Here is a 20771-nt window from a genome sequence, read left to right as displayed (position 1 = left end):
CGAATCGTATTGGTCTGTAAAGACGCACCTGGCCGCAAACCAAACCGTGGAGGCAGCAACTGCTGATCTTCCTGCCTTGGTGCCGTGTACAGACAGGGAAGCGGGGAAGCAGCCTGGCCTTGGCCAAGCAGTGGGATGCCCAGACAAGCAATCCAGGCATTGATCTCTGTGTATTTTCAGTTCCTAAATTTATCTGAGGTGAAGAAGGTCGGTGCTGGCCAGGAAGCCAAAAGACGACGGAAGACTTTAGGTTGGTATACGGCATGAACAACCTCAACTTTTAAATATGTTTGGAAGGTAAATGGGTGTTTGGGCCTGCCCATCCCTTGGTGTCTCGCTCCGCTCATTAAAACCAGGGTGGACAAGGAGGTGAGGCGCCTGAGAAGGGAAATGGTACTTTGATCAGCTTGAGAGAACGATACTTTTATGCATTTGTGCGGTACAAGGTCACAAATGATATGGAGAAGTGCAATGGCAGCTCAGATAATGCGATCTGCACAACAAGAGAGCCGTGCAGAACAAATTGCTGAGCCCTCTCTCTGCGGGACCCAGATATGTTTTTATTTAATAAAGATAAATTTTTGTCTGATAAAGGCCTCCTATTTGGAAATGCCCTATTTGTTCTCTGTACAAGTGTGAGAATGAACTGGCGGGAACAAAAAGACGGCATGCGGGTTTGCGTGTCTGCGGACGAGCTAGCAGATAGATGGCAGGTTCTTACTGCTGACAAAATGACATCTTAAAGCGTAGCAGTGATCGCCGCTTCTTTCTGTCAATTGAATAGATACGGAAGTGGCGGAGAAACCAGCAAAAGAGGAAACCGTTTTTGAAAACGCCACTCCGGATTACGCCGCTGGACTTGTGTCTACTCAGGTGGGGTTTTAACTTGCATTAATATCTAGCACCCTCGTCACTCTTGATAGTTCTAGTGAAATAGAACGTGTACATGTGAGCCGAGGGAACTTGTCTCGACTGCCCTGCCTTTTTCTTCCGATACTTACCTTTATTTTGTTCACATTTATACTCCTCCTTTTTCACCGAGATTTAAGGTGGATTACGTAGTATATAAATAAGTTCAATCAGCAGACCAGAGGTAAAGTCCAGCATGTGTATTAATTAACATATTAAAAGGAAAAATGTGCATGGCAGGAGCCAGCTTGCAGGAACCCAGTGAGTACTTGAAGACCAACAACGTTAAATTCTGGGTATGAGTTTTCATGAGCCTGCCCACAAAATCTTCTATCCAGTATCAAACTTTGCTGTCTTCCAGGTACCCCTGGACTCAAATGTTGTTCCGTTGCTTCAGACCAACATGGTGACCCACCTGAATCTATCTCCAGGCATGTGATAGCTTAGGTCAGCTATGTCAAGCGTAGAAGAGGGTGCTCCTTCACTTCCACAGTTAGCACCTAAGCTGCATCCCTGCTTTTTTGTACACGGATACATGTTAAAAAAATGTGTTGTGACTTTCTAGAAATCAGAATTCGATCAGCAAGGAATGTTTTGTAGATGGACTTCTTCTTTTTTTGGTAGGCACTTCTTCCTGCCTTGCCTGTTGTGTTCTTGATTCTCTTGGGCTGAGCCACAGCTGTGATTGTTGGTGGGGTCTCCTTAGGACAATCTAGAGGCAGTGGAAGCTAGGAAAACTGGCCCCAAATGGCAGCCCAGGTTCAGGCTGAGTTGCTTTCAACCGCACGAGATAACCTCAGGTTGGCATTGGTGCAGGCCCCCAACCCTTCTGAGCATCTGTGGGCATCTTTTTTGACACAGGGGGAAGAAGAAGAAGAGTTGGTTCTTAGATGCTGCTTTTCTCTACCTAAAGCGGCTTACAGTCGCCTTCCCTTTCCTCTCCCCACACCAGAAATCCTGTGAGGCTGAGGGTGAGGGGTGAGGCTGAGAGAGCCCTGAGATTACTGAAGAAGAGGAGTTGATCCTTGAATGCCGCTTTTCTCTGCCTGAAGGAGGCTCAAAGTGGCTTACAGTCGCCTTCCCTTTCCTCTCCCCACAACAGACACCCTGTGAGGGAGGTGAGGCTGAGAGAGCCCTGATATCACTGCTCGGTCAGAACAGCTTTAACAGCGCCCTGGCAAGCCCAAGGTCACCCAGCTGGCTGCATGTGGAGGAGTGCAGAATCGAACCTGGCTTGCCAGATTAGAAGACCACACTCCTAACCACTACACCAAACTGGGTACAACCAGGTGGATGCAACCAGAGGAGGTGAAGCCAGCCACACAGAGGAAAGGGAGAAGAGAGTGAATTTTAAACTCACACTGGGAAAGAGGAATGAGAGAGACTGAACCCAGCACTCTGGTGGCCATTACTGCTGATATCATCTTTATCTTTATATTTTATCTTGTATTTTATCTTTTATAGTTTATTTAATCATTTTAAGATCTGTTTGGTTATGTAATCCCATTTTATTATTTTGTTGAAATTTTAAACCCTATTTTTATATGTCTTATACATTTTATGCCAATAAAAGGTTACTGACTGACTGACTGACTGCTGATATCATGTTGTTTTAATCAGCACAGCCAGCCAGAAGCCCTGTTGGCTTCATCCACTTTTTGAAACACCAGGTGGGCACACCAGGTTGGGGACGCTGGCCTACAGAAGGATGTTTGATGAAAGGAGCAATTTTGTAAATCACACCTGAGATTATGTGGACCAGCATAATGTTGTTTTAAAAAGCCAACCAATAGGAGCGAATTATATTCTTGGAAATGTGTTAAGGTCATCCGTGCTGTTTTTGCAGAAACTCGGCGCCTTGAATAATGAACCTGCCCTGGCTTCAACCAGCTACCTGCCTGCCGCCCCCAGCGTCGTGCCATCTTCCTCTTACGTTCCGAGCACTGAGACGCAAACAGGTAAGGGCTGCCTTTTTCTACTAATCTCCTGCACCCTCCTGAGCAGAACTCCTCTGAAGCCAGTCTCCGAATTTCACGGTTGGTGTTCAGCAGCTTTCCCTGGCTTGTCAGGCAGCACATGTTGTAGGTTCTCTTTTTGCAGAAATGTTCTAACCACTCTGTATCCAGGTGTCCTTCCAAGCCAGGGGCAGACTGACCATGAGTATCACACCTTTTAAACTTTTATTTTTTATTTATTTGCATTTATAATCTGCTGCTCCCAGGACAGCTGGCTCGTGGCAGATTACAGCATACTTATAATATCAATATAACAATAAAAAACCCTCTCACCCCCTCACCACACCAGCCCTCAGCTCATCTACGCCCCTACCCCGCACCATATACCCGGGAAGATGTCAATATGGCATTCCGGAGGAGAAGCTAGATCATCTTTTGCTCTCCCATGCCCAACCTCAACCAAAGGCCTGGTGGAAGAGCTCTCTGTCTTACAGGCCCTACGGAACTTAGTCAGCTCCTGCAGGGCCCTCAGCTGTTCTGAGAGCTCATTCCACCAGGCACTTCAGTCCCCTAGGCATTTACATGCCTGGAAGGAGGAAAGAGATGGAAAAAGCAAACATGGAGGGTTTAACTAGGATGATGTGTTCGTACAAGAGAATGCTACCCAGCTCTTCCACCTAATTCTAAGGGTCATGTTCTGGACCTGGTCCTTGGAATCAGCAATGGGATGGATGAGGGTGAAGAGGCTGTATTGTAATCTTGGCAAGACAGAGGCGATTTGGGTTGATAGAAAGGCAGATGAGGGACTTCAGTTCTCTCCTGTCTTGGATAGATTTCATTTAGGTTTCATTTAGGACTGTGTTTGACTAAATTACTTTATTCTGTGCAGTCCCACATTGATATTGTGAACACGTGCAGACCAGCCACTGGAAAAGACCCTTGTAACTGTTCATCTAGATCTTTCTGTGCAGGCACATATCCATTTCAGATTGGTCAGACCCCACCTGCAGTATTTCGTGCAGCAAATGCTGGCAGGGGCTCATGGGAATTGTAGTCCATGGACATCTGGAGGACCACAGGTTTGACTACCCCTGCCCTAGATCACCCAGGATCACTCTGGGTGTTGCAGCTAATGCAAATCTTGGCAGCTTGACTGCTGGTCACTGCCAGCTATTGTCCTTTAAAGCCCTGTATGGCTTGGGACTGGGGTACCTGAAGAACCGTCTCCTTACATATTTTCTTGCTTGGGAGTCAAGATCTCAGGGAGAGGCCACCAAAGCAGCTTGATTGGTGGGCACACATGAGAAAGGACCTTTTCAGTGGCAGCCCCATGATTATGGATCCACCTCCCCAGAGAGGTGCACCCCTCGGCCTCTCATTGTGGATCTTTAGGAGGCAGCTGAAGGTGGTTTCATTTAGGACTGTGTTTGACTAAATTACTTTATTCTGTGTAGTCCCACATTTATATTGTGAACGCATGAAGACCAGCCACTGGAAAAGACCCTTGTAACTGTTCATCTAGATCTTTCTGTGCAGGGACATGTCTCTCCCTCCTTCTCTGCTGTGAGCTCCATAAGTCTCTCTTTTGTTGGTTCATAGCGATGGCCAAGAGGAACTGAGGGAGGCTAGGGCCCTTCCCCTGTAGCATGTGACTATTAGGTGGGAAAACGGTTTCAATGACTCCAATTGGGAGGTGCCCCTCTTGCTCTGTTACTAAGCTAATGAAGAAATCTTTTGGCGGCTGGCCTGCACACATGCACAGTAACCATGTTGGCTGCTTAAAGACTAGATGAACAAGAAGTATAAATAAGTGCAACTAATAGTCCTGATTGGAGTTTTTTAATTTTGACTTTTTAATGTCTTATAATTATTTTTCATAATTTCATTTTGTAAGCTGCCTCTCTTCTTCCTTATCAATGTAACTCTAGTACTGGTAATGAAGAACAGAGCTGTTTTAGATTTTTTATGTTTATTGTATGCTATATTTATATAATTCTGCTGTATGTTTTATTACAATGTACTCTGTTCTGAGAAAGGACAGGTAACAAATGTAATTATTAATAAAGAGGGGGAAAGCCTGGTGCACTCAGGAATGCACCAGGCACTAGAAGAGGTGCCGCTGAAGCCTGCAGAAGCCGCGTAGGGGCCGGGTGTTGGCAGGGCCTTTCTGGCCCCAGATGGGCATTGCAGAAGCTGCAGCAGGGCTGTTTGGGCTTGGGGCAGGTGTTGGTGGGGCCTTCCTCCCCACCCGCCAGACGGGTGCCACTGAGGCCTACAGGGACCACAGCAGAGCCATATGGACTGGGGGCGGGGACTTCCTGGACTCCTCCGGACCCCCAAGGGTGCTGCCTTTGCCTGCAGAGGCTGCAGCAGGGCTGTTCTGGTCAGGAGCCAGTGTTGATGGGCCATTCCTGGCGCCCCCTCCAGATCTGGACAGGCACTGTTGAAGTCTGCAGAGGCCACAGCAGGGCTGCTCGGGCCAGGGGTGGGCCTTTGGGGTGGCCATTACCTGGTCTCCCTCTCCCATCCCCAGGTTCTTGGTCAGGCATGCGGCCTTAAAGGCTGCCCTGGCCTCCTTGGGGTAGGCCTGAAGCCCAGCCTTTCCCTCAGTCCCGCCCAGCAACCCCGCCCAGCCTGCTTACCTTACTGCTGGCTCTTCCTGTGGGTGGAAAAGGAGGAGGAGGAGACTGGGGCGAGTGGTGCCCTAGAGCGGAAAGGAGGAAGTTTGCACCTATCCTAGCATGCACCAAGTGATTTTAGAAAGTGGACAGGGAAAGGCCACTGATTAGCCACTGCAGATCAAGTCTGTGTGTGTGTGTGTGTGTGTCTATATTTAAAGCTTGCTTTGATATCAGCCACCACCACAGCACAAGGGCCTTCCCTGTGTGACTGAAGTGAGCCATGGCGGCCATTTTGTGGTGACTGCACCCCCACCCTGTTTTGTCAAAACTTCCAAGGTGCCCACAGACTCCAAAAAGAGTGGGAATCCTTAACTAAAAAAACCTCAGGAGCTTATTCCAAACAGTGGTGCCCCCCCCCTCCTCATCTCAGTACATTAGACTCTTTCTAAAGACTTTCCCAGGAAGAAAATGGAGACTGTGCTTCATGTTTATAACCTTGGAGGATTCTTTTTTTTAATGCACTGGGATGGGATTTATGATTGGTTTTACATTTACATACAGCTTGGTTTTACATTTTCGCTTGCGCTCTTTTCTTGAGGACCCATGGGGCTGAAAGGCAGTTTATAAATGGCTGAAATGAATGAGTGGCAAAAGCAAGGAAGAAGACCAGACGATCTGTTGTGTCTTTAGGATCTTCTGCTGACTTCATATTTGTGGGGAGGATGCAGAGAAGGGTGTTGAGCAGATGAGCCCCTGATCCTGCCCTGTTTATCCCCACAGCTGCATCAGTCCGAGAACCCTTGCCGGCTAAAGAAGAGCCAGCCATGCCTCCTGCCAGTGCCGTCCCCAACCAGTTCAAGCAGAGGACGCCCATGTACAACAGCAACACCAATGCAGCCGTGGCTATGCCCGCCTCTCCCGTGACGACGCCGACCACTGCTCCAGTGGTGCCAGCACCCCCGGCGGCTCCCCAGACTCAGCAGGCGGCACCCAAAAAACGATTCTCCCTAAGTGTAAGCACGTGATGTTTCCCCTGGGCAATCACTCAGAACAGCGGAAGAGCCCTGCTGGGTCGGACTTTGGAGGTCCATTGAGTCCAGCCTCCATCTCACACAGTGGCCCTCCAGTTCCTCTGGAGGGCCAACAGCAGGGCACAGAGGCCTTCATAAGAACCTCAGAAGAGCCCTGCTGGATCAGACTGGTGGTCCATGAAGTTGGCGGCCAGTCAAGCCCAAGGCGGCCAGGGCTACAGCACAGGGGGGAGGGGCGGCTGCGTGCGTGCGCCGATTGGCATGCCACCACCACATGCCGCCCCCCCCCCCTGCACTGTGGCCCTGGTTGCTTCTGGTTTGAATGGCAGCCGAAGCGTGCCAAATCGTACAAGCCTGCTACTGAAAGGCGTGAGCAATGAAGCCCTCCATGTATTATTTTCTTTATTTACATCCCATCTTTCACCCCCGCGGGGACCCAAGGAGGCTGAAGAATTAATCTTAAGTGTACGACAGCATGATCAGCATTAAAACCCTGCGAAGGCCTAGGCAGGGCCCTGGGAAAGTTGAGTGCTGCTGATCTAAAACTCAGATCGTTCAATGTTTACAGCAATTTCTACCAAGTTGGTTCACTCACTCACTGTCCCCCCCCCCCCCCATCTTCCCTTTTGCAGACGAAACAAATGTATGCGGTGCAAGAAATGTTCACGACAGCAAACAAAGTAACGAGTGCGGAGAAGGACCTTATCCTGGGGTTCTTGGCGGGATCAAGAGGCACGTATCCAGACTCTTGTTTCTTTCTTTTGTTTTGACTGTCAAAGCCCAGTAGTGAAACATGCAGGCTGATTGAAGCAGAAGGAGAAGAGTCTTGTCAGAAAACCTAAGAAATAAGCTGGACACAGTTTTTTGGTACTTGCTTCACCCTTCCCGTGTGTCCCCTTGATTGGATGCATGTATTTCAGCAAAGAACTTGGACTGCATGTGTACGGGAGTAGACCCCAATGAATGTCCTCTTGCAGCCATCTTGGGACGGTTGCTCTATTTGCAGTCCCAAGGGCCCATCCATCCACCCATCTCCTTGATGTCAGAAGAGCACAGTTGAGGTTTTTAAGTGTTCATCCATTGTGGGGCTCCTCAGAAAAGTGTCAGCAATGAGGCGGGGCTCCCCTTGTGTGACGAGCCCCAGCAACTTGCTGGGCGGGGGGCAAGTTTTGCTTTGCCTCTCCCACTGCTTCTGTGGGAGGAGAGTCGGTCTTGGAGAGCCTCTTGCTCAAGTATCCCACTACTTTTGTCTGTGTTCCTGCAAATGTCCAGGTTTTCCAACAAAAAAAGTATTGGGAGAATGCTGCTCTGGGGGTGAAATGTGATGGCAACCATTGATTCTAGGGCCTTGTAAAAGCTGCATTGTTTTTTTTTGGGGGGGGGGGCTGTGGGAAAGCCCTTTTCCTAGGGGTTCTAAAAGAAGAAGAAGAAGAGTTGGTTCTTTTCTCTACCCAAAGGAGGCTCAAAGCGGCTTGCAGTTGCCTTCCCTTTCCTCTCCCCACAACAGACACCCTGTGAGGGAGGAGAGGCTGAGAGAGCCCTGACATCACTGCTTGGTCAGAACAGCTTATCAGTGCCGTAGCGAGCCCAAGGTCACCCAGCTGGCTGCATGTGGGGGAGTGCAGAATCGAACCCAGCATGCCAGATTAGAAGTCCGCACTCCTAAGCACTCCACCAAACTGGCTCTAGTGTGTGGGGAGTGCCTTCCCGTCCTGCTGGGGGCTCAGCTGCGTCCCTCTTCCCGCTGTGCTGAGGTTCTTTGGGCCTTCTTCCTCTGCAGAGAATCCTTGCCAGGATCAGGGGGACATCATCCAGATCAAGCTGAGCGAGCACACGGAAGTGGTGACCAAGGCGGACGGCAGCGGGAGCACCACCATGCTGGTCGACACGGTCTTCGAAATGAACTATGCCACCGGCCAGTGGACCAGATTCAAGAAGTACAAGCCCATCACCGTCTCCTGAGCGGCTGTCCCAGCCAGGGGTTGACCGGACGGACCAGCGATCAGGCCAGCACCCGCCATTGTGGGTCGACTTGGAGGACTGACATTCCTGTGAAGGCTTTCTTTTAGCAGTCGTTGACTAGCTGTGGTTGGCTCCAATAGCAGAACAATGATCAAAGCAACCGCACTGGCTTTTCTTTCTGTTTGTTTGAGGGGGCGGGTGGGCGGGTGGATGGATGGATGTGTTGGGAGGTGCAGGAGTCACTCAAGACGGCTGGATGGGCAGAGGTTCAGGGCATCCACCACCTCTGCACGCAGCTCGCCTCCAGACCTTTTGGGGGGGAAGTGGCCGGATGGAAGGACGGGTTTCTCACACTAGCTCCATGCTCTGTTGAGTCTAGCCTCACTTTTTAAAATGGCCACTGCTGTGTAGTTGTGTAGTCGTCTGTAGTGGACTGGATGATTCCTCCCACCCTGGGGACTGATTTTCCCGGTGATAGGGAAGACCCTGTAATTTGCATAAAGCCATCGGGGCAGCAGTGGGACCGCCCTTTCCACAATGCTGATACTTCTTTCCCACCAGATTACACAGTGGTTTGCCGGCTTCCCTCTTCCCTGGACTGTGTGCTGACTTCACACGGGAGCACGCGGGTTAATTTTAACAGGGGCAAGTAAAAAAGGCAGCTTGCGGAGCACACTGGAGGCCACAAAGGGTTAACCTTTTAGTCCCTGAACTGGACAAATGCCTTCCGCGTTGAAACGGATCACCCTCAAATGCTGTTTAACCTGGTCACTTCTCAGCTTGCTTCAGGTTTCCATGGAAGGTGGGTGTTTGGGCCTCCAAGCCTTGGGCTTCTTCTCTTGCACCAAGGAAGAAAAGCCTTTTATCCCAGTCATCAGAAAAGCTCCTTCCCCATTGGGGGAAGGCTTAGCAGTGGGGCATCGCAGGATCCAGTCCAGTATCTCTCCTGAGTTCCTCTGTCTGCTTCGGAAATGTTTAGATTGTGGGTCAAAGTGACAGCTGGATGGTTCTTCCCGGATTTTTTGAGAATTAAATGAGTCACCCCTTGGCAGAAAACAGTTCTGCAAACTGGGTTTAACAGGAGCAGGTTTGGCTGCCCGGCACTCTTCAGCACAGGGCCCTCTCCTCTCTCTGGCCCATCCCAGACGGAAACATTTAGGAATCAGTGTGCTTCAAGCAGTTTCCCAACCGCTGTGGTATCGGAATGGGTTCTTCTCTGGGAGCTTTGCATGAAAGAACCTGACAGGTTCCGTGCACAAAGATGGGATTGGATCTTCTTCCGTTTGGTTCCAGGGATTGCATGCGACAGGGTGGAATAAAAGTTAAAAAGTAAATCTGAAAGGAAGCCGATGCTAGGGGATGTCCTGTAGCGGTTGTGGGACGTGCAGGGACTCTGTGCTGGGCCAACTTTAAAATGGAGTGGGCTGCTTTTAAGACGGGGGTAACAAGCACAGGGAGGGGGGCTGCTTTATTCCAAGATCTGCCCAGGTTTTAGTCAGTTTGACCTGCTTTGGCATGCTCTAAACCAGGGGTAGTCAACCTGTGGTCCTCCAGATGTCCATGGACTACAATTCCCGTGAGCCCCTGCCAGCGTTTGCTGGCAGGGGCTCACGGGAATTGTAGTCCATGGACATCTGGAGGACCACAGGTTGACTACCCCTGCTCTAAACCTCTCTTCTCACCTGAGTATCTAAAACTGGACAAGGAGAAAGAAACGGGTCCCGTATCCTTTGTTTGCTTCCGATGTAACTAAGCAGTGCGACGGAGACTAGGAAGTCCTCCACAGTGGCAGCTCTCGGATGTTACACGACAAGTATGCGGTTTCCTCACTTCAATGCCCAGAGCAATCCACAAGAGAAGTATTTCTGCTGCTTTTGCCTGTTACGAGCTGTCGTGCGAGTTTCTAAGTTTCTACACGTCAGCCCAAACCAGCATTTTTTTAAAAGGACAAATTTGTTTCACCACCATTAACTTGCTGGAAGATGACTTCTTTATTTCCTTACTGGAGATCCGAAGAGCTCGAATGTTGAGTCATCCGCTGTTTAAGTGGGGTGTTCTGGTTTTATCAAACGCCATGCAAGAAGATCTGTCAGATTGGCTCCTAAGTAATATGCTTGAGATACTTTAAATATGTCATAACCATTAAAAAAAAAACAATGAAATGACTTCGCCAGCTCAAAATGGTAGTTGCCAAAATAGCTTTGTATGCTGAGGAACTCCACTAATTCTGTAACATCTAAACCAGGGGTAGTCAACGTGTGGCCCTCCAGATGTCCATGGACTACAATTCCCATGAGCCCCTGCGAGCAAATGCATTTGCTGGCAGGGGCTCATGGGAATTGTAGTCCATGGACATCTGGAGGGCCGCAGTTTGACTACCCCTGGTGGTCTAAACCATACCTGTTATACATAAAGAACAAAATTTAGTGGCCAGGACTATTCAAACCTGTTTAGTAGCTATCACTAGAGGTGTGATGGTGGTGAACTTGGTAAATAGCAGTTTACGCATCATCTTGACCAGTTCAGACCAAGAGCCCATCATCAGTAACTAATTGGCCATTATTTTCATGAAGAACTTGGGCTTGATGTTTCATTCAATGACTTGGTGTAGTTCTCCTTTGTATGCTTGCGAGGGGGAAATTGAGTCAGCCAGTGACATAGAAGTCCTGCATCTTGCTGTCCTCAGCTGTCAGGTGCATGAAGCAGACAGGGTAAGAAGTCTTTAATAGGTTGCAGAGTAAACCTGGGGATGATCTGCATGTGTTGCAGTCGTGCTGAAACAATTTGGGCTTGCTGTTAGAGAAACGTGGGCTTACTGTGTAATTTCCCATGGATGAGTACAGCCTTGAGTTTTGAAAAGCACATTCCAGTGTGATGCCTTCCCCATAATCATAAAGGAAGACCTTGTTTTCATGTGCTTAGGATACTTTGATGTATCCACGAGTTCACCAGGTTTCTACGGCTTCATAATAGCACAAGTCTTGTTCCCTTTCCCGCTGCCTGGTCCCTTTATTCAGTCAGTATGTTTCCCAGACGTCTGATGATTTTAAAGCTAAGTGGAAGCAGTGGAAATATGAACACATCTCAAATTTAGAGCTAGGAGTGGGTGGTTAAGAACTACCCAGTCTTGTAAGAAGAGCTTTATAAAACTTGTCTTGTGATGTATCAAGGTGTGCAAAGTGTGTTTTGTGGCAGCAGGACACCAGTAAATACCCGTTATGTTTTAAGCCAAGGTACATAAACTACTTACGGTTTCTTTAGAGCAGGGGTAGTCAAACTGCAGCCCTCCAGATGTCCATGGACTACAATTCCCAGGAATTCCTGGGAATTGTAGTCCATGGACATCTGGAGGGCTGTAGTTTGACTACCCCTGCCTTAGAGGGTGTGCTGATTTTATGTGGCACTATTTTAATACTTTTGGATATGGTAGGCTTAACATTTACAGGCAACAGGAGAGTCATGTCTGAACAGAGAATTCTTCGAAAGATGGGTGAGGATTAGGGTTTAGAGCATTAAAATCGCCTTGTAGTGTGTGATCTTCTTAAGCTGTCAGACCAACCACCTGGATAGAGCCTGTAGACTTGAGCTTGACAGCTAGGATATGACCCGGCTCTAATTGCAAAGACATTGGCCTGTTCTGCATGGTTGTTTCCTTTGGCTGTCATGGTGCATCTCCATCGGATTTTCTTTTTCATTCTGCATTGGTTTTCCTCCCTTCAGCACCCAATTCCCTTTCTGGCCGCTGTTTCCCCAGGTTTTCTGAGAGTGGTTTTGCGCTGGTTTTTATTCTTGCTCCAAGCTGAAGGTACTTCAGAAACATAGAGATTCCCTCAGATTTCCTCCTTCCCATCCTTTTTTTCACCTCTTGGAGGAAACTCTCTTGTCCGCACTGAAGTTGTTCCACTCTCCACTATTCCCACCCCCCATACAAGTTCAACTATTGCTTATGTTTTCCAGCATTTAAATTTTGGGTTATTTTTTTTACAAGCAGGATTCATCTGGCAATATGAATTTGTTGCTAAACTTAGGTCACTAATAAACAAGCAAGGAAAGCTTTAATAGTTTTGCAAGAGGTAGCATTCCCTGCAATTCTTTTGTCTTTGTGCTTCAGCTCTACGAGGAGCCTCTTTGCAAGCTCAAAATATGGAGGGGGGAGGGGAAGGGGTCAAAACCAGCATCAGGTTGTTTGCCACTAGCGAGCATGGCAACCACCCACCCTAAACTGGGATGTATTTATGTTTGCAGTTAACAGTTGTAAAATATGCAATGAATGAAACCCTTACCTATGTTGGAGTCACCACACAGCAAGCCCCTGATTTTTCATGGGGAAAACGTAGTTCAGCCCTTTGCATAAAAGGAAATACAAAGAAATGCTGTTGAGCTGAATGCCAACAGAGTGCACAAAGCAGAGAAAAGTAGCCCCTTGGAGACAGATGGGGCAGTGGAAAGAACGGGGCAGCTTTGGAGAGTTCTGGGGTCACTGAGATGGGAAGGAGGGAATAATATGAGATTTTGTGGGAAAGGGCTTGCTAACGCATTGTGTGTGTGGGCATACCCCCCCCAGCTCAAGATTGGTGGCCACTGGGCTTGCTACTGGGCTTGCTTGATGGCACATGACCCAGTGTCGGGCTTGACCCCTTCCTCCATCGTACCACCCTTCAGAGTTTGCAGAGAGGCTCCTCGAAGAGCTGAGTTACATGTAAGCCAAAGAATTATAAAAGTGGTTGCAGAACTTTAAAAGCCTTATCAATAATTTCCTCCCCAGCGATTCAAGTTTAGCAATGAACTCATATTGCTAAACTCATCCTGCTTATAAAAAAAACCCCTCGAATTTAAATAATGGAAAGTCGTAGCCTCATGGGAGGGTGGTATAGAAATTAAATAGTGGAGCTTGTACACCAATTGGGGGGGGGGGGGAGGAAGCGACTAACATTCTGCAAAGACGACTACCTGAGAATGTATTCAGATTGAAGAACCTTTCAAAAAACATCCAGTGTGAACCTGGCCAATAAACAGAGATCCACCAATCCACAGACAAATTTAGAAAATTTAGGTCTGTTTCTTTGCCATTCATATGGCATGCAATTCCCAAAAGCAAAATTGGGGCAGGGGGGCACACAGCATTCGAAGTAAAGCCCTACCAATTTTGGGGAAAATGAGAAGTAAGTTGTGTATGCGTCACAGGCCATTTTCTGCTACTACACCCTGGATTACTGATTGAAGAATCTACCGGAAGCCCCAGAGGTCCGTGACCATAACGGACTTGTGGGTTTTTTGCCCAGATAAGAGAGGTTGAGAACTCAGTAGCTGGGGTGAATAGGATCTGTTTTGCCACTTATTCATAGATGTGTTTAAATTCCATTTTTGCCCAGCTGTAACAAGCAACTGATGATACTGATAGGCATTGGAAAGAAGTTGGCGCACAACCCCGCAACAGAAATGCAGCTCTCAACGTTTAGTGGGGTACTGGAAGCAACAGGCCAACCACCCTGCAATCGGCTCTGTGAATGATATTTTAAGTGCCACTTGCCAAATTCATCAAAGGTACTCTAACACGATAAAAACTCCATTTGTGTTTGAATAGCAAGATCTGATGGAAGGGAAAGACCAGATAAATATTTAAGCTGGCTCTAGAGAGATCTGTTATACTTTCTATTATACCTTGTAACCTTCTAACAGGCAATGTCCTTTTATAAAATGTTGCATATCCTCGTAATTAATCCGTATTTTTTCTATCTGTATTTTTGTTTTTGTACAGATGTAAATCGAAGACCTCATGTCCCTTGGGTACATATTTTCAGTGTAATACAGTATGTATAATAAAATTCTGATTTTTCTAAAGAAGTGCGGTTTCTTCTTAGCACTTTTAATGTGCTGGCAGGGCCTGATCTGGCGGCCTCACGATCATGGTCCTGTTTTGTGCCCTTGTGGAGTAAAGCAGGGGTAGTCAACCTGTGGTCCTCCAGATGTCCATGGACTACAATTCCCATGAGCCCCTGCCAGCGAATGCTGGCAGGGGGCTCTTGGGAATTGTAGTCCATGGACATCTGGAGGACCACAGGTTGACTACCCCTGGAGTAAAGAGTGCATGGAATTGGACTCAGATACTTCCATAACTTGAAGACAAGGCTGAATTTCCATAAATGTGCCCCCGAACAGAAAACTTCATTGAGTTAACCCGGCTACCCACCTGAATCTATCTTAAATTGGACCAAATCACATTTCAGCAGACAAATTTCATTCAGTGACAATTAGCAATGGCCAACCTCTAAGCTTCGCTCAGAAAACCCCTGGCCATTTACAAATTGCAGTTGCTTAATACAGGGTGGGGAATGAAGTTACTCCAACCCCTGGTCCCTAGATTTCTACTCAAGACATGGGTAGAGAGGTCAGTGCTTTAAATCATATTGTGTTATGATCTAGTACAGGGGTAGGCAAACTGTGGCCCTCCAGATGTCCATAGACTACAATTCCCATGGGAAGTCTTATGGGAATTGTAGTCCATGGACATCTGAAGGGCCACAGTTTGCCTACCCCTGATCTAGTATCTTGGCCTCTGCCACGCCCCGTTTTGCCATATGCCACATGTTCCATGGGCATTTGAAGTGCTGTAGAGCTGCCACCCGAGTCCATCCTTTGGCAAACACAGCACTTGGGCAAGCCTGGATGGATGGCGCTTCGATCCACTTTGTTGACGTAGATATGTAACATGTCAGTCCCCTGCCCGGGTATCATTTTGAAGGTGGGAAGTTGTTGTCAGCCATTCAGTCGTGTCCGACTGTTGACGACCCCGTGGCAACACCTGTCGCCATGATCCCCCGCTGCCTCTCTCAGCCACGCAGTGTTCTGGCCGGCATCCACCCCAATCGCATCCAACCACTGTACCCTTTGTCAGCTTGGCTTCCTTTTTCCTCTGACCAATCCAGCATAATAGCTTTCTGCATTGAGTCTGCTGCTGCTTGCATATGGCCAAAGTAAGTGAGCCAGAGTTTGGTGATTTTACCCACAAATTAGACTTTATGCACTATAAGCAGGGGTAGTCAACCTGTGGTCCTCCAGATGTCCATGGACTACAATTCCCAGGAGCCCCTGCCAGCATTTGCTGGCAGGGGCTCATGGGACCTGTAGTCCATGGACATCTGGAGGACCACAGGCTGACTACCCATGCACTATAGTATTTTCTTGTTTGTGACTTTTGCGGTCCATGGAGCCCTCAGAAGCCTTCTCCAACACCAGATTTCAAATTGATCTATTCTCTTGTCCAATTCTTTCATCATCCAGCCTTCACAGCCAATAAGTGGCTATTGGAAATATTTGATCTCTTCATCATAAATTGTCATTGTGACATGTCTGCTTTTTGCAGTGGTCATTATTTTTGTTCTTTTAGTGTTTAAGAAAGGGCGAAAATTCTTTAATTTACCTTTGTAATCAGCAGGGCTTCCCACAATTTGTTGTGATCCAAACAATCAAAAGCTTTCTTGTAGTCAATAAAGCAGATGTAGACTTCCTTCTGATACTCCCGTGGTTCTCCCGAAATCCAGTGCTGATTTGCTAAGGGATCACGTGCCACGCCTGTTGAAAGCCAGTTTGAACATCTGATAACTCTCTTTCAATGGTTATTGCTATGTGTTCTGTGATTTTGAGCAGGATTTTACTAGCATGAGAAATTAGGGCTATTGTACGGTAATTGGAACAATTTTTTGAGTCACCCTTTTCGGGTTGTGGGATGAACACTGATCATTTCCACTCCTCTGGCCAGTTATTAGTTTCCCAGATTTTCTGGCACAAAGCTGTAGCTGAGCAGTTCCACAGGTATGTCAGTGTCTAGGGCCTTGTTGTTTGACCAATGATTCAAGGCTTGTTCCATTTCCTCCTCAAGAATGGCCGGTTCAAGTTCTGTTTCTATTTCTTCAGTTTGATGAGAGCAGACTTCCGTTCTGCATGCGTATTCTTAGAATCATAGAATTGGAAGGGACCTCCTAGGTCATCTAGTCCAACCACCTGCACTATGCAGGACACTCACAACCCTATCGCTCATCCACTCTAACCTGCCACTCCCTTGAACCTTCACAGAATCAGCTTCTCCATCAGATGGCTATCCAGCCTCTGTTTAAAAATGTCCAAAGATGGAGAACCCACCACCTCCCGAGGAAGCCTGTTCTGTGTATTCCCACTGAGGGGACCACAAGCCATTGTCAGAATCCCCAGGTTTTCTGCCATGATCTTATTCTGTTTCCATTTGATTCTATTGCCTAATAAGGTGTTGCTTTGACCTGTTTTGCCCTGATGTCATACAGATGCTTTGGTTTGACACCCCAAGGTGGTTTCCTGCCACTATGTTTTATGACTCCTTATCCACCTTCCACATCTCTCCCCCTCCCTCCTTTTATTGCCACGTAGTTTCGCAGACCTTCTATCCCGGATGGCCAAATGGTTATCTCCAATGTCTTGACTCCTTTGAACTGTACCTGATCCAAGTTCCCGGGGGAGGGGGAAATTGGCTCCTATATTGCTTGTATTATACTTTGGACTTCAGTCCTGACTATGCCTTCGTTGTAAATGCTTTCATTTTCTTAAATAAACTTTCATTCTACAATGTTACTTATTTAGAAATCAAAGTTCTCACCTCAAATAATTATGGACTAAAGTCTTGAATATCAATCACTACCACTGCTGAAGAGCAAAAAAGGAGTGATGAGCTTTCCAAAGAAGGCCAAGATCCAATTGACTGGAGCACAGATAGTTTCTCCAGTGCCCATTTGGAAGAAGGATCGGAGGCTTTGAGGACTTTCTCCCTCAGTGCTGCCGTGTTTTGACACCCTATTCCCTCAAGACTTGGGGGTGAAGCATTAACATGCCTTACATGTGGGGACATTGTGCCCTTCACCCAAACAGAACAGACCTGTCGTATTCTTCAGTTTTGGTCATCTCTACCTCACAATGGGCACATTTCTTGAAAAGTACATTCCAAGCCACAAACAGAAGATTTGTTTCAGTTACTGTGAATCTTCCTTCTTGGTAGTCTGAAAGCACGGCAGTCCTGACTCTTGAGATTCAGCTCCTCCTCCTCGAGGGCGGGATTGCAGATCTTGTAACTCCACTAGAGGGAAGTGCTCTCCCAACTGCCCCAGTCTGGTCCGAAAGCAGTCAAAGGAGCCACCATTTCCAAAAATGTGACAACTTTGCACCTCCGAAAACTCCAGAGATATTGGATGGCAAACCAAGCCATCAACTAAAAAAAAAGTAGGAAACTGATTGAAGCAGCGTGATAAGTCTCTATGCACCCAACGCTTCTGAAGAGTTAGACTGGGAGGCCAAATCTCCCCCTGGAAGAGTCAGAAGGGAGATAATGGACTGCCCCACTTTCAGACCACCAAGAAGAAAGATTCATATTAAGTGAAATTAATATTCCATTACCCAGCAGTCCTCAGCGGGCCAGTCCTGAATCTTGGGACATACCAAAGCACTCAGGCCCAGGGCAGGAAAACTGGCCTCTAAGTTGATACTATCTTCCGCAGAACTGTCCTGCCAAACTCTTGCCTCAACCGAGGCCAGCTTGTGTATTCTGTAGGGCAGGGTTAGTCAACCTGCGGTCCTCCAGATGTCCATGGACTACAATTCCCATGAGTCCCTGCCAGAAAATACTGGCAGAGGCTCATGGGAATTGTAGTTCACGGACATCTGGAGGACCGCAGGTTGACTACCCCTCCTGTAGGGCCTCATGAAAGAGTGCGCTGACCTCCAGGTGGCAGCCCTACAAATCCTTTCCAAGGAAGGAAAGGCCCTATATACCACTGCAGTGGCTGCTCCCCTTAGGGAATGTGCTGTTACCCCCAATGGAGGATCCATTCCCATGGCCTTATAGGCCAAGAATATACAACCTGGAATTTGTCTACTGATGGTGGAGGTAGAAACCTCCTTTCCAATGGAATTCTTTTGAAAAGAAATAAACATAAAATGGGTTTGATAAAACGCCTTTGTCCTACTATTATAAAAACACAGAGCCCTCTTAATGCCCAGATAGTGCAATTCCCTTTCCTGTGGACTCTTGGGTTCTGCATAGAATGAGGAAAGACTGAGCACCATCCTGTCATTATGGAAGATGCACAAGTCCTTATCCACAGAGAGTGCCTGGATTTCCAACACCCTCCTTCCTGTGGAAAGACAACTCAAAAACTGGTAAGCTCCTTCAGACGGCAGGATTTGGGGGGACGAAAACCAGATGCCCGTCTGGAGTCTTGAAAGGACTGAAAACACTTCCTGGGTTTGATATCCTTCTTCCTGGATGGTCACATCTTTTTCTTATCCTGGTTTTCTACAAGCTACTTGTCTATACCTTCCCCTGGTTTGGGCGGACAGATCCACCTCCCAGTTGCATAGCTGAATGTTCCTCCTGGCTACCATATTAGAGACCATAGCCCTGCCAGAGAACTGGATGGCATCCAAAGAGCTGTCCACAGAAAAGGCAGCTGTAAGAGCTGTCTTTTTAAACTCGTATTTCAGTTCCTTAGGAGCCTCACTCTCCACTCCAGAGAGGTCTGAAGGTCCATATGAAAATTGCCCTGTGAAGTTTGAGCTAGCCGAGGCTGCTTTAAGGGCCGTAGAAGCCGCTTCAACATTCTTTCTGAGTGCCTGCTCAGTCCTCCTCTCCTCAATCCTCCTTTGGGCACACTGTTGTCCTCCATGGGAAGGACAAAGATAGAACAGAGGCTGATAACTGGGTCATCCATCAGGGGCAGCTTGAAATGCTGAGCCTCTTCCAGAAACATAGAATAGACTTTGCCCATGATAGGATGATGAGACTTGGGTCTAGCCAGGTTTTCCCATTCATCTTGAACGGCCTTATTGAACACTGAAGGAAAGGGCAACCCTGGAAGATAAAACCCCTGCTTAGGAAAGGCTCTAACAGGCCCTGTGTGAGAGGTTTGTGTTCTGGACCTCTGCCTCCTTGGCCAGTCTGTATCTCCAAGATCCTCAAGAGCTTGGAGAGAAGCTTGTAGAAAATCTCTTGTGGGAATAGCCTGAGTCTCTCCCTCTTCCAGCAAGTCCCCATCCTCTTTGGGGCCAGAGGACTCCAAGCACTCAGAATCCATGTCCCCTTCATCCCCATCATATTCTCTCTATTCTGGAATAAAGCATGGATCTCTTGGGGCCAGAAGGAGAAGGAAATTTCTTCTCTGCCTCTCAGGTGCTGCCCATGGAAGCAGAAACCGGCTGATTCAGTCTTTTTGGGAGACCCTATAGGCTTAGGAATGGCTTGCGCTACTGCTTGTTTAATCTCCCTATGCATTTCCTCCTTGATCCAAGACAGGAGGCTGGCTTAAGCATTAGCTCCTGAGAGATCAAGAACCTGAGTCTGGGAATCTGATCCCAAGGAGAGACCAGAAGAAGCCAAGACTAGTGGCCATGCTATTGAGGGAAGTTCCTTCAACGAGGCCTGGCGTTCACCGCCATTTTGCTGCCAAAAGAATTTTCCACTAAAGACTGCCAAAAGCCACACCCCTCAGCCTCTTGCCACAAGGCTGCCATCTTACTGAGCTCTGAAGTGGGCAGCTAGCGCCTCATTCTGCAGAACACGACAAAAGGTGGGAGGGTTCAAGGTCGCTTGGAGGGCACAGGCACTCCGGTAATGACAGGCTGCCGAGCAAAAAGTGGAAGGTGTGTGTGTGAACCGAGCCCAAAGGCTAGAACGTCCCCATGGCGCTCTTAAGTGCTGAGATCTAATTCCTGCTTTTCATGCAGCAGGGCTGAACAAGGGAGCAGTTGGAAGAGCACCTCCCCTAGTGGAGGGATGAGATCTACAACCCTGCCCACGAGAAAAAGGAACCTCAAGAGTCAGAACTGCCCCACTGAGGACCACTAGAGAACATTCAGGAAAGAGAACCCCAGTGAACCAGGGAAGCAATGCCTCAGACACAAACCTCACTGGAGATGCACAACCTTCTTCAGCAGCAGCAGAAGAATTGTGGTTGGTACAAAGTTGGAACCACCTTCTGGCTCCATTGCACAATGCCCCTGGAGGCTCTTAGCTATACCGAAGTCTCCAATGGTAGGCCTGGTCATGAGCAATCTCCACATGGGATTGCACAGAAGATCGATGAGGAAAGTATGTTTGTTCACTAAAGCACAAATAGAAATAGCAGTCAAATGGCAAAGGAAGGTTGTCATCACACTCTGGACACTTTCAAGTGATGGTCTGCTGAGCCACAGGCTCACGAGAGGAGAAACTGACCAAAAAACCCAAAAAAGTAAGAAAACTAAGAGAACAGCAGCAAAAGGCAGGAAAAGATAAA

General features: G+C 47.8%; 1 protein-coding gene across 1 annotated transcript in view; it reads left to right on the top strand.

Annotated features, from left to right (window-relative positions):
• Positions 1-14322, top strand: part of NELFA (negative elongation factor complex member A) — a 43547-nt gene extending 29225 nt beyond the window's left edge. The window contains exons 6-12 of the mRNA XM_077345926.1: positions 181-250; positions 785-873; positions 2756-2867; positions 6266-6498; positions 7149-7248; positions 8297-10009; positions 10127-14322. Coding sequence (XP_077202041.1) covers positions 181-250; positions 785-873; positions 2756-2867; positions 6266-6498; positions 7149-7248; positions 8297-8478 — 786 coding nt within the window. The 3' untranslated portion in view covers positions 8479-10009; positions 10127-14322. The remainder of the gene's footprint in view (positions 1-180; positions 251-784; positions 874-2755; positions 2868-6265; positions 6499-7148; positions 7249-8296; positions 10010-10126) is intronic.
• The last annotated feature ends 6449 nt before the right edge of the window (positions 14323-20771 follow it).

Source organism: Paroedura picta, chromosome 7 (assembly GCF_049243985.1).
Source record: "Paroedura picta isolate Pp20150507F chromosome 7, Ppicta_v3.0, whole genome shotgun sequence".
NCBI classification, from domain to species: Eukaryota; Metazoa; Chordata; class Lepidosauria; order Squamata; family Gekkonidae; genus Paroedura; species Paroedura picta.
Note: the sequence above shows the minus strand (reverse complement) of the source record. Positions and strands in the feature narration are given on the sequence as shown.